The sequence below is a fragment of the Thalassophryne amazonica genome, chromosome 5 (assembly GCF_902500255.1).
Source record: "Thalassophryne amazonica chromosome 5, fThaAma1.1, whole genome shotgun sequence".
Classification (NCBI taxonomy): domain Eukaryota; kingdom Metazoa; phylum Chordata; class Actinopteri; order Batrachoidiformes; family Batrachoididae; genus Thalassophryne; species Thalassophryne amazonica.
Window position 1 is genome coordinate 102,508,894 of NC_047107.1, and position 13,937 is coordinate 102,522,830.

A 13,937-nucleotide genomic window follows, 5' to 3' on the forward strand; every position below is an offset into this window, starting at 1 on the left:
ACATTGGATAAAATAAATAAATAAATAAACTGCACACTAAAATTCTGAAGTAATAATTTCTGGATCAACAAATAAATTGTTTTACAATAAAATATACAAATCAAAAGATTTTGTTTCGGCGAATTAAAAAGAAGAGGTGATTTAGAGTTATTTTAACAGTAATTCCAGCTGCATGACGCCTCACTGCACTGGCGCGTCAAAACAATGAAGATGTTTGATTCTGACTTTCAGACATGCGAGAGTCTACATGATGCGTTTCTAAAGAGCGCAGAAACAGTTTGGGACAAGCCTGGATTGTGTCCCCGGGCGCAGAGCGAGCAGGTCTGACGCACGGGGGCATCTGTTGTAAATGGCGCCTTTACGCGCGACACACACTCCCACTTTACACTTCAGAAAACCGTTAGTCCGCACCTTATTAGTCTCCAAGGATGCAGCCACTCCCTGGAGACCAAATAAGTGCCTTTTGATTGGGCTAAAACTATGCACTGGCGGCACGGAGAGACACAAACCGGGAGAGTGTCGCCTATATCAGCTCCAAATCAAGACGTTAACTATCAGTCCTGCTGCAGCAAAAATCCGACAAGGATGCAAAAAGACAAAATTGCATTTGGTTCTGCAACCCCCATCCGCATGGATCAACAAGGGAGGAGATCCGCACCAACCAAAATGGTAATCTATGCTGATAGTGTATAGCTTTTAATAAAGCGCCAGTTTTGCATTAAAATATTTAATTCTCCGGCAGGGTAAAGTGCTGACACCAAGGAGCAGCAGCCCGCTCAGCGTGCACGTAGACAAGCTCCCCTGCATCATTGAACAGGGTATGTGCAAACTTCTAAATGCAAAAAAAAAAAAAAGGAAATGCATGTTGTATTTCCACCCACGCATTTATTTCTGTTCTAGTCTTTTCAACACTCGCGTGGGATGATTTGAATGAGTGCGCGTCTGTGCTGAACCGGGACAGCGACTCCCTCGGGTCTCAGGTGAGGGGGGAAAACCTCGTCTTTTTCATCCATCAGATTGTAGAGTGTATAATTCTGCAGGACAGGGACCTCTCCGTCACTCTCACTGTGTTAAAGTGTTTGACACTGTGTTGGAATTCATCAGGAATGGAGATTTACGCATGACGCGCAGGCTAATTGGTCTAAAACGCACACGTTTTGTCCAGTATTCCTCCTTGGCACAGTTTGTCGGGGGCGAGGGAAACAACTACGACAGCGCACACTCACTGAAATGAGTAGACTAGAGTAGATCACATATGGAGCTCCTACGAAACACAAATGACCACCGAGATTTGTGCCGACATTAAATCACATCACCTCGCCTGGTCCTCGTGCAATGATCACGAGTTGTTTGACAAAACGTGTGTCATTTTTAAAATGTTGCTTTTACTCACTTGCAGGTGACTGAATCTGATGAAGAATTTGGAGATTACGCATTAAACTTCATGGGAGGTGAGAGAACCAATAAACCAACACTTTAATGCATATATACTATTGATATTAATAATTATAATTCTTTTACAGTAATATTATTTCTCATCAGTGCTGAGCAAATCCAACGCAAATCTGCTCCTCCTGTGTCAGATTCTCCTGCTACCCTGGAAAGCAGCCTGTCTCCTGCTGAGCTCATACCGTTTCAGGGCTGCGTCATACCTCCCCTCGACCCTCAGCAGGACTTGTGGGCTGAAGATGAGTTGGTTGACTCTTCCACAGAAACAGACAGACCTCCTGCTCACGACGGAAATCCCTGGAGGGAAATTGCTCAGTGTGAGACCAGGGTGCTGAGGGGGTCATGGGAAAGTCAGGTAAATCTTGACAGTTATGATTGTTGATCATGCAATGTAAAAATGATCTTCAGCTCAGGTGTGGAAGTGAAAGTCTTAACTGAGTAATTTTCGGGTAATGAAAGACAAAACGGAGTTTTGGAAATCAAAAATGAGCAGTAAAAGGCTTTGTGTGGTAACCAGTAATTTTGTCATGAAAAGTATCAAAGTCCAACTCAAATTTTCTCATTTTCCCTGCAATAAAGGATTATTTAAAAAAGGAGGGTTGTCTGTATATTCCCTGAACCAGCAAGAGGCATGCATTCTACTTGTAAAGAAGTATCAGCAAAATGTTGTGAAAACTTTGATCCTCAATATCTCACAAGTGTTATTTTATGACTTAAGTACTTCTTGCACAAAGGTTTTCATTCCCATACAAAAGTATTACGTCATCTTTATGTGGAAATAACGCACCACATGTGATTTCGTCTGCTCGTGTTGAATGATGTTGCTAATGCCCTAGAATGAGCAAAGCTGTAATCCTGAATGTTCAAATTAATTAAAAAAAATTAAGTATAGTGTAAACTCCAAGGTTGAAGGAAACATTCTACTTACTTAAATATTTCAAGTTTGTGTATTTCCAGTGCATTCCATTCACTCATTTTAACTGCCTTTATGTAACGAGGCCAGCAGGTGTCGCTGTGCAGATATAGTTAAACCTCACTCCTAACACCTCAAAATAATTCTCCGGTCACAAGAACAGAGCCCTGAGTTTTAGCCTTCTGGTTAGAGAGTCCAACTTCCATGCCAGAGATTGTGAGTTCACGTCCCAAGGGGAGTGAATGGGCGGAGTCATAACAACACAATGCAGAGTCAACAAGTAACCCAAATAATGCATCAAAAAAATGTAATCCAAAATGTAATGCAATTTTTTTAGGCACTTTATTTGTAACTTTTTTATTGAAAAACATAAACTAGATTTACATAAGTTTAATTAACTATAAATTGTTAAGTTACTAAAACTTTAACAATTAAATTTTTGAAAATTATTTTAAGTTGGCAAACTCAAATTGTTTAAGGCAATCGGCTTCCTCAAATGGCTTGAGTTCAACTAACTCATTGAGTTTTACAGTGATCCAGCTCACATCTGCTGGCGATCCCAAGTGAAAACCAAGGAAGCAGCCAAAAAGACGTAGTGACACTTTATTTGTAATCATGAAGTGCAAGTAGCATTTAATAGAAACTTTTAAGTTCTAGGAACAACTGACTTATGTTGGACTCAAAAATTTTGTGGCAACTGATTGCCTCACTATTTTTGAGTTCTGCTAACTTGTTCAGGTTTAAGTAGCCTTGCATAAAAATGAGAACAGGTGACCACTTTTGGGCCTATAGGTACACTTCATGCGGTCCAAATCCTGACTGATGTTGTCCTCTGTCAGTTATGCACTGATTTGTTTTTTCTTTTTTTTATTTCTTTGTGTCTTCAGCTCCATGAGACAGCATACCAAAAACAGGAAGAGACTGACTCCCTCCAGGGGAGAACCCTTCAGCTCCATCAGCTGGCTAGTCGTGCTAAGCACCTATCCTCGGTGATAGAAGTGAGTGTTTGACAGACTCAGTCAAATATATACACATTTTTCTTTGAATATCATATGATCTGACCATGTAGTGATGCTCATGCTATAAATTTCTGTCTGCTCTTTTTTGGTTTTTGGAATTGTGCTTTTTTTGTTTAGAAACTGATGACCTTCAGGGACCCAGTGATAGTTTGTGGTGATAAAACGTCACTGAGTCCTTGTAAACGGCAGCGACTGGACCAGGGAAGTGAAGCGGAGTCGTTTGACTCAGTGGAGGAGATCCTCAGGGACATCAGAGCATGCTGCAATGATGTCCTGCACAGCATGGCTCCTGCTAAAAGCCTGCAGCAGGACTCAGACAACATACAAATGTATGGTGCATTTGCAGGCCTACATACGTCTGTTTCCAGAGACGGCACCAGGAGGATCGACGGAGGAGAGGCTGCACGCAACACCTCGTCTTTCCGAACGTGTGTCAGGGAACACAGCACCATAAGGACACAGGTGTTTCCTCACGGGCACGCCTTTACATCAAGAACACACAATGGAGGCTATTGCTTTCGCTGGTTACCCAACCACAGCTGAAAGTCATTTTGAAGCTATAATTGCTAAATTAATTTGAAGGTGGCATTGATCCATTCAAGGCTGCAAAGATGTGTGGGTGGGCCACTGAATACTTAGTTCCTAATCAAAAGTGATACTGGTGAATTCCTCAGGTAACTGTGAGCTAATAATAATAATAATAATAATAATAATACTGCAGACGATTTTACATTACAATTTCTGAATTTTTTCAGGAAAAACATTTGGTAATGAAAGAATTTCCATTTAATGATCCTTTACTGTTGACATATTTAAATAAAAATATGCAAAACACTGTGTGGCCTTTTCTAAGCAGCAGCTACTTCCTCTCTCTTTAGTCTTACTCTGGTGTGGTGTATCTTTCTTTTTTCTTTTAGCCCACAAAACTGCACAATTTTATTCAACACTGCCTGGTGACATATTTGCTGTTCGAATTCATTAGTGCAAATAATCAAGGGTTTTTTATATAGTTAGAACTCAGTCTCAGTATCCTGTAGAATAGACAAAAATTGTATAATAACCAGCCCAGTCTCACATTTTTTAAGCCCCCATTACAAAAAGGATCCCATTTTTGTGAAACAGGTTTTTTATTTACATTTTGCTATTTAAACTGCTATTTGGGCAGCATGGTGGATTAGTGGTTAGCACTGTTGCCTCACAGCAAGAAGGTCATGGGATCAATTCCCACCTGTGGTGTTTGTGTGGGTTTCCTCCGGGTTCTCCAGTTTCCTCCCACATTTAAAGACATGCAGATTAGGTGAATTGGAAACTTTATAATTTCCCAGGTCTCCCTTGCAAAAGAGATCTCGATGTCAATGAGACTAACCTGGTTAAATTACATTAAAATATCCTCCCCCTTAACTCTAACCATAACCATAGCGTAACTGTGTCCCCTCCCTTAAACCTAACCCCCTCTGTCACCCAACATTTCGTGCCACCGTCACTAGCCCATAGATTAATGTACTTTTCAGAATGCCAACACAAACAGCCATGAGCTGCGATATTCTTCTGAGAGGGGTAGCTTTAGCTCCATAGGAGATAGTTAAGGTTTACACAGGGATCTAAATTTATAAATGCTCCAATAATGTTAAAAAGTGTACCATATTATTTGTCTGACCATAAAGATTGCAACATTGTATCATTTGTGGCACCTGTGGCCAAAAATTAAGAATTATGGGTAAAATGGTGACAAAGACATAATTTCAGTTTGCGTGGGGGTCCAAATTAAAGGTGCCCCAGTTCATATAAAAAGTGATGCAAATTATTGGTCTAGGTGACAGAATTCAGTAAATAAAAATTTTTTTGTACCATCTATTAAGCTTAGTTGGCACATCATATGGAAAAATATATCATGAGCATCAATGGATGTTGACTTTGTTTTTTACTTTTGATTACCAAGCATTCAAAATAATCCTTTAAAAAACATTTAGCTCAGTCGATAATTTGGATCACTCTTTAACCAAGATCACTTTAAGTTTTGAAATTTGCCTTTTTCACATTTTTGCAATTTTTCCCCGTAAATCAATAACCTTAGGTCTTACATTGTAGAAATTATGTCTCTAAAATGAGTATCCTGATCAAACCATCTTCTTATTTTTGCCATTTATGTTTTAATGTTCAGACCTGTGTCCATGTTTTTGTTTGGAAAAAGTTAGTGTGATGTGTATCTTAACACCTTTAATTTCATTTACTAAAAGTTCCATCAGAATTAGAACTCACAAGCACATTAATAAGGGTTCAAGAAATTTCAATTTCAATTTATTTTCATTTATATAGCACAAAATCACAACAGAGTTGCCTCAAAGTGCTTCACACAGGTAAGGTCTAACCTTACCAACCCCCAGAGCAACAGTGGTAAGGAAAAGCTCCCTCTGAGGAAGAAACCTGAAGCAGACCAGACTCAAAGGGGTGACCCTCTGCTTGAGCCATGCTACAAACATAAATTACAGAACAATTCACAGAACAATTCATGGACGAATATACAAGAAATGCTATTGGCGCACAGGACAGGAGGATCGCCAACATGAATACAACTCCCATCTCTGGATGGAGCTGCACCTTAAACAGAGAGAAAAAACAGAATCAGGTATCAGAAAGACAAAAAAAAAAAAAAAAAAAATACTGTATAATTTGCCAGCATTAAACAACAAGAAAAACAGAGAAATACTAAGGTGATCGCCAGCCACTAGCCCTAAACTTCACTAAAAGACCCAGAATTAAGGTAAAGTTGAGGCCGCAGCCCACTCCAATTACCAATAAATGAATTAAAAGAGTAAAAAGCGTAAAACAAAACTGTACCAGTATGCTCGCCATATGAAAGGGAAATAAATGCGTCTTAAGTCTGGACTTGAAAATCTCCACAGAATCTGACTGTTTTATTGACACAGTTGAAGCAAAGCTACAACTTTAAAGGCTCTCGCCAGTCATTTTCATGTTTGAATCTGGTGCAGAAGTATTGTACATTTTATGCTCCTGCAACCATTTTCTAGCCCTCTTATTTATTTATTTATTTTGTTAATGTTCAGTGGTACATACTGTCACGGTGTGCAGCTGCTGCTCTCACAGACGGTGAAATTTTCTGTCATCCTCTCATTGACAACAGTGGAATATCCTGTTTATTGTCTGCCACAATTAGACCTAGGATCATTGATTTTGAGACCCAGCACCCCTGTCTGTGCTTCAACTCAGTTAACGGCAGACAAACAAGATACTGTTGGGCCTTGGTAGAAGCATGTTCTCTCTGAGTACTCTCTAATTTAGTGATTGATTGCTCTGTGTTTGAGAATTCTGCAATGATGCAACAATATGGTACAACTACACGAGAAAAGAGTAGATAGTGGTCAAAATTATTACCTCTGCTAAGGAGGTAATGTTTTCATCTGTGTATATTTGTGTAGCAGTCACAAGGATTATTCAAAAACATATGAGAAACACAGAGAAATGTAATGAACAGTACTAGAGCCTACCCCAGCAAGTCATAGGACATGAGGCGGGGCACACCCTGAACAGGATGCCAGTCTGTCGCAGGACCCCTCCAAGTCTCCTTATTTCATTCAATTTATTAAACTTAATTATTAAATTATTACACACAATATATCAAATCGTTAAATTTATGTATTGCGTTCAATTAGCTATATATTAAAAGCCAGTTGGCCTCTGTGTATGTGTATGTGTGTGTGCATGCATGTGCATGTGTGTACCTTCGATCACAGACAAACTGTGGAAAGATGACATTTGTCATTTGGTATGTTTAAGTATTTTTGGTCAAGGATCAACATGGTCAACACCACAAAATGGCACATTAATAGGACTCATATTTCTTTGGAGAAATTATGGATATTAGCTAACAACAGTGAACAATGGATGTTGATAATAACAACTCAATGCATTTTGGTCTTGTCTATGTGCCTAAATGCAATGATTTGCTGCCATGTGACTGGCCACCAGCAGTTGTGTGGCAAGAAAATGCCTGGTTGATGTCAGAGGAGAATGGGCAAACTGGTTGAATGGGTGACTTTGTGAGATCATGTCAATATGGACCAATATCTCTGAGGACTGTTTCCAACACCTTGTTGAATATATGACATGAAAAATTAAGGCAGTTCTGAAAGAAAAAGGGGGTCCAACATGGAATTAGCAAGGTGTACCTAATAAAGTGGCCATTGAGTGTATATGTAGGTTGGCATGAATGGCGCCATTCACCCTGTTGTTTTCAATTCCCACAAATTTTGCAAAATTTCAGAGTTCACTGACTGCATTGAAATGCTGCACTTTAACTGCTGCACACGGACAACAGCATTAACATCGCAACATAAAACTCTTTGTATATTGTGCCTAAAACTCTCAGGAATATATAATCTGTCTTTTTAGACATTGTTATTATGTTTATGTAAACATGTGAGAAGTTTAGGTTGTTTCTCCATTATTTTCACTGGGAATTGTTGTGAGTCACGGTTGCTTCCTGTTCACGTCTGTCCTGTTTGTTCCAGAGTAATATATGTAAGATGTCTGAAATTCGGTTTGTGTTCATGAAGTTCCACGCAGGTTAAATGTAGCAGACACAGATTATTTGGAACAAAGTTTTCAGTGTCTCATGCATGCAGTCTCTTATTAATGTGATGAAATGTATAAAAATTCCATTTTAGTAGTTTAATGTTCAATTGCAATTGCTTGTCGTGGTTTCTCAATGTTGTTTAGACTGCAGCGACTGTCTGGCGCGCAAGGGATTATGGGATATCTCAATAGGGCTATAATGGAGTCACGAAGCGCTGTACTGAGTGCTCCTTTAATTGACTGAGTGGGTTCACCAAAAACTTTCCACCGTTAACAATTGACATTCTTGCTGCCAACGTCCAAACAAACAGGTCGTTTTCTGTCAAAAGCTCAACGTCAGCTTCGCTCGACACCTCCTCGTGCATCTTAGAGCCACTTTCCCAGCAAACAAACCCGATTGTGACTCAGCGGCGCTGAAGGCCGCGCTTTGTCTAACATATTTGACCGCTTCAGCTACCGCCAAACTGCGGGGTGCCACGCGGGAGGGCCAGAGGGACAACGCGGAGACAATGAACCGCGTTTCTAAGGTGATTAAAGCCAAAGCTGGACGCGTGCTGCCAAACCTATGGCGGGGGCGGGGCTCAAAATGACAACCAGTATTATGCGACAGTGGTTAACTCAGAAGTATTTAGTTTGTGGTATTATTAATGTAATGTGTGTTTTTGTTTGTTTGTTGTTGCTGTTTTTTTTGTTTTTTTTTTTTGCGCTCGTGCACTTCCACAGAGCTGCCAGCGCGTGACACCGCGCACTTGTCTCGAGCGCAGTTGGAAGTGGCAGGTGGCGAGAACGCGCGGGACGCTCGCGCCGTTCGACTCGTTTAGCGCCAGAAGAGCTCAGCGTGAATCATTATTAAAGAGTGTGGCGGCCCGCCGAGAGCAGGCCCGGAGCCGCAAACACCGAGACCAAAAAAACAACAACAACAAAAAAAAAAATCCCTGGACTGTACGGCAGCATCCTGACGTGTGTGTATGCGCGTGAGAATGTGAGGCATCACTGTATCATTTTATTTAATACAACTGACATCCCAAAGTATGTTGCATCACACTGGATAACACAATAAAGTGAAAACACTTATTTTCATGGCGGTCCACGCATAAAGCGAAAAAAAACAAAAACAAAAACAAACAAACAAACAAATAAATCATTTCATTACATTTACTTTGCTGCCTATTGTGTAGTTTTATGTAAAAACAACAATGGCAATAAGTATTTTGACTTTTTTTTTGTGTTATCCTTGAAATTCCATGATAAATGTATTAGGCATATGTTTTAACACATGGTATTTTGCTGTATGTTTTATATGGAATTTCTAAATCAATCAATCAATACATAAAAAACGCGCGCGCACACACACAAACACATTTAACTGGGTAAATTACCTTGTTTTGTTAATAAATGCTTCCCAGTCTTTATTAGTAAACTGTCTCACGGATTGTCGTGATTCAGCAGCACGAAATAAACAATCTATTGGTTCGTCATATTGTCACGAAAAGTGCAACATTTTCATTATGGGAGCACGAATTTATTCTCATTAATTCCGTGATTAAAAGTGCGGGGGGGGGGGGTGGTTAGGGTTAGGAGGAGTAGGGTTAGTAATAGTGAATAAAAAAAAAAACCGTCATGAAAATTTTAATCATTTCATGAGGGGGGGACGAAACGAACGTGAAACTGGGCTGTAAATTCTATAACAACAAAATGCCTGTATATTCTTAAATATTTTAGCCTACGTACATGTACTATTATTCTTCTCCGTTCATTCATTTTTACACGCAAATGAGAGTTGAAACACCAGCTCTTCAGGACATTGAAAGAATATGGTTTGAGGAAAAAAAAACCATTTAGTTTGGCATTCAAGTTCTGGCACTCTAGCGCCCCCCCCGCCCCGTCTAACGCCTCTTTAACATTATGAGGTCACATTTTATTTTGTTCTCTCTTTATGACGTCATAGAGAACTGATATAGATTTTACTGTAACTGCCCTCCTGTGTTGGTTGGAATGTCAGGGCGCACTTATTGTTATTTTTTCCATCTATCAGGTTTTTTTTTTCTTGGATTTTATCTGCTTATTTTCTTGACGGTCTCAAGGGCCCAGAGGTAATTTCAGGACACAGGGGCCACCTCACCATTCGAGCGATTTCTGTCTGTTTCCAGGAGAAACATGGACACAGAAGAAATCAACGGAAATAACTTAAACAAACAAACAAACAAAAAAACAAACAACAAAAAAAACAAAACCCCACGTCGTTCTAAGCACCAATAGCGGAGCAGATGAGGGCGCTTCCCGCTCCCCCGTCCGCCCGCTGAGCGCATTTATGAGCGCAGCAGCGCAACAGGTGCAGCAGACACGGCCTCAGTCTCACTGCAGATAATCACAATTTACTCAACCAATGGAGACTGAAGACACATTTCAATGGGTGAGCATGAACTGTCTGTCTAGAAGTTAGAAATGTAATTATTCATTTATGTACAATCACATAAAGTCTGTTTGTTGTCGTGACACTGCTGCTAGGCAGCCAATCCAAACATCAACAATTCTGACTCCAAGAAATTAAATGCTGTTTCTTTCAATCTAGTTCTCACAAAATAGATTGTAAAAAAAATTGTTACAAATTAGTGTATATTTTGTTTTTTATTTAAACAGTTATGTTTTGCAGGTCCCGGTGATTTAACTAGATTAAGTGAATTAAATGTGATTTAAGTATTTTTGTTTTTATATAAATGTTTCTCATATTTCATTAAACAGAGAAATCAATCATCCAGTTACAAACCTAAGTTAAAATTGAATTAATTAATGAAATTGATTTTTTTTTCTTTTTTTTGGCTGTACATGACAACACAATGAGTTTTCAATGATCTCTCGGTAACAAATTGATTGTTCATACATGATTGCATTCCAGCTAATTTTGTCACAAACTACAAGGTAGCACTTTTTTATATTTATTCTTAAATGCCAAACTTTTTAAAATAATTTATCCAAAGTTTTAGGGTCAGTAAATGTGTCTTCCTTTCAACAGTCCCGTGTATTTATGCTGTTGTGTTATTTACTAAAATATGAAAATAATTAAATACATAACTCTAACTACAATTTGCATCACTTTTTATTGTGTGAAGGAAGTTGTTGTGTTTTGCATATATCATGAAGACCAACATCTTTTATGTTGACCACCAGAAGAATATGAGCAGATCTGTGAGAAGACAGAGGAGATATTCTCCCTTTGAGGTAGGAACATAAATATCAAAGTGAGACTTTGTGGCTGCGGTTGTCCGATATCGCCGACCAAACGGTCCCCCCTAAAAATCGGTCTGCCCTGCCTTCACTTCACATGCGGCATCAGTCGCGGTTCACGGATTATCACCTCGTTTCTGCTTCAAACTGCACTCCAGTCATCATCTATCTCAGCAACAGATATCTGAAGCTTTTGTACAACAATCATTTCGACATACATTCAGCATTGTTTCATCATAAAAGACGGAGGAAGCGATCAGAGTAGAGGTGGGCGGATCGATCCTAATATCGATAATATCGATACCAACGCTGGTATTGATATTGAATAGTCCTCGTGTAAAAAGATCGATACTCAAGCTTTTTTTCTGTCCCGCATGCACTGACTGCTGCGCACGCAAATTCATCAAAGTCTTCTCTCTGTCTGTAAGAGCAGTGCTGCGCTGTCACACAACACGGAGCAGCGCACCCTTGCATTGTGGTTTGTCAGCCCTCTACCTCAGGAGATTTTATTTTGTGTTGAGTGATATTTTTTTAAACAAAAATGTTGATTGTGATAATAAAGTATTTTGTTGTCACATACAATGTTTGGCAAAATTCTATCCTAGGTCTTTTGGATCCTTTGGATCTATGAAGTTTAAATATGAAAAAGTATCAGTATCGGTATTGATATCGGCAATACTGGGCCTGTATTTACTTGGTATCGATCAATACCAAAATTCCCGGTATCGCCCACCTCTAGATCAGAGTGCTGTGGCTACACGAGCTAGCTGATGCGTTCACTGCGCATCAGTCATTTGAAAGCATCACCAATTATCGCCTCTGCTTAAAACGGCCTTGTTTCTGCTTAAATCTGTAGAATGATTTAACAGGTTTTACCTTGTCATCTGATTTCAATTTTTTCAATTTATTTTCATTTATATAGCGCCAAATCACAACAGAGTTGCCTCAAAGCGCTTCACACAGGTAAGGTCTAACCTTGCCAAACCCCAGAGCAACAGTGGTAAGGAAAAACTACCTCTGAGGAAGAAACCTCAAGCAGACCAGACTCAAAGGGGTGACCCTCTGCTTGGGCCATGCTACAAAACATAAATTACAGAACAATTCACGGACGAATATACAAGAAATGCAATTGGCGCACAGGACAGGAGGATCGCCAACACGAACACAACTCCCATCCCTGGAATTATTAACCATCTGATGGTTAATAATTCCCTTTGATCGCTTTTGGTAAAGAAAGTCAGACTCAGACGAGCTGCTGTGTCCCAAATGACGCTTTGCACAGTGGAGGCAGGCGGACCGATTTTTTGGGGGGGGTGTTCAGCCTGCAACACCGGTCTGAGCCAGCGAAGGGGTGGCAGTGTGCTGCTGGCTGTGCCTGTTGATTGACAGCTGTCAGCCACACTCCTCACAGCTGCTGCCAACAGACCTCAGACAGCCACACCAGCACACTTTTAATTTACGTACAATATCAGCAGTGGAATCAGCATAGTGAAAAGAATGAAGCCAGAGACTGATAATAAACAGATAAAATACTGACTTCTTCATCATCCAAGAGTCATGTATTTGCACAGGCCTGGATTGTGACTGGTTGGGAGGCAGTGTAATGTTAGCTGACGCTACATTTGTCAGCTGACATCGCTCTGCTTCCTTAGCTGTTACACTGCACTGGACTGTCAACGTATTCAGCAGTTTGACAAAATACTAATTCAAATGCACAAAATGGGAGAAAAGTTAAAAGCTTGTTTTCTCCACTTCAGAGAAGGCTTCTTCCTAACATTTACCAGTCTGGGACCTTCTGGTAAATCAGGAAGCTTGTGGGTGGCTGGAAGGCAGTGTCTTGTTAGCTGGTTAATTCTGGAAGTTCCAGTTAACCTGCCGTTGCCCTCTAACTGCCCATGTTACTCCACAGCAGACACCCAGGAGACGCATTATTAAACTTCACTCCTATTGACAACAAAGAAATGTTAGCCCCTGTATTTTTCATTATTGTTCAGACCCTCTATTTGTGATGCCAAGATTTCAATAAATATATATATATATATATATATATACGTATATATATGAGAGAGAGAGAGAGAGAGAGAGAGAGAGAGAGAGAGAGAGAGATGGATTTATCTTTCTGTATATATAGCGATACTGTGGATTAAACAGCTGTGGTTTTTTCATCTTTGATGGCATTTCAATAATTTTCACTCATCTGGTTAATCCACTCCAATGACTGTCAAGTAGTTTTATTGTTAAAATGATTTTTCTACAATTGGCTGGGTTCAAATCAGTCAAAATACACTAAAATGACATGCTTCACCTTTTAATATAAGCATTTTTTTTTAAAGAGATGGAACAAAACACAGATCAGACCAAAATGAACGTTAGAAATCAAACCTGAACAATCATTCAGCAGTGGTCCCTTTACAGAGATAATGGTCCATATGGGACAGACAAATGCACACACATATAACGCTGATCAAAACAAATGCGAAAAAAAAAACAACTAAAAAACAAAACACTGTCATGCCCCTTTTGATGTTTCTGTATTGTTTTACATGAAATCAGATTTTTTTTTTTATGTTTAAAGCCTCTTTATAGAGAATTTAAATAATTGATCTCTTTCCTCAAAGTGAAAAATATAAATCACAATATATTAACAAGCAATTTTAGACAAATTAAGGGCCATTACTCTGGGTAGGTATGTCTCTTATTTTCATTCTTTCCAAATTTGCTCAAGCTCCGCCAGGCTA

The 13,937-nt window shown here is 39.5% G+C and overlaps 1 protein-coding gene across 1 annotated transcript; it reads left to right on the forward strand.

Moving 5' to 3' along the window:
- The first annotated feature begins 585 nt into the window (after positions 1–585).
- Positions 586–3,924, forward strand: LOC117509853 (multicilin). Its single transcript, XM_034169491.1, has 7 exons — positions 586–669; positions 743–818; positions 901–980; positions 1,400–1,451; positions 1,584–1,804; positions 3,250–3,360; positions 3,499–3,924. The coding sequence occupies exons 1-7, from the start codon at positions 586–588 to the stop codon at positions 3,922–3,924; spliced, it is 1,050 nt and encodes a 349-aa protein (XP_034025382.1).
- The last annotated feature ends 10,013 nt before the right edge of the window (positions 3,925–13,937 follow it).

What these genes read in the sequence shown, in the direction of transcription:
- LOC117509853 (XM_034169491.1), top strand. Translation starts at nt 586, where the DNA reads ATGCAAAAAGACAAAATTGCATTTGGTTCTGCAACCCCCATCCGCATG. An exon ending in GGGGGTCATGGGAAAGTCAG is followed by an intron (nt 1,805 to 3,249) that starts GTAAATCTTGAC and finishes TTGTGTCTTCAG; the next exon opens with CTCCATGAGACAGCATACCA. An exon ending in ACCTATCCTCGGTGATAGAA is followed by an intron (nt 3,361 to 3,498) that starts GTGAGTGTTTGA and finishes TTTTTTGTTTAG; the next exon opens with AAACTGATGACCTTCAGGGA.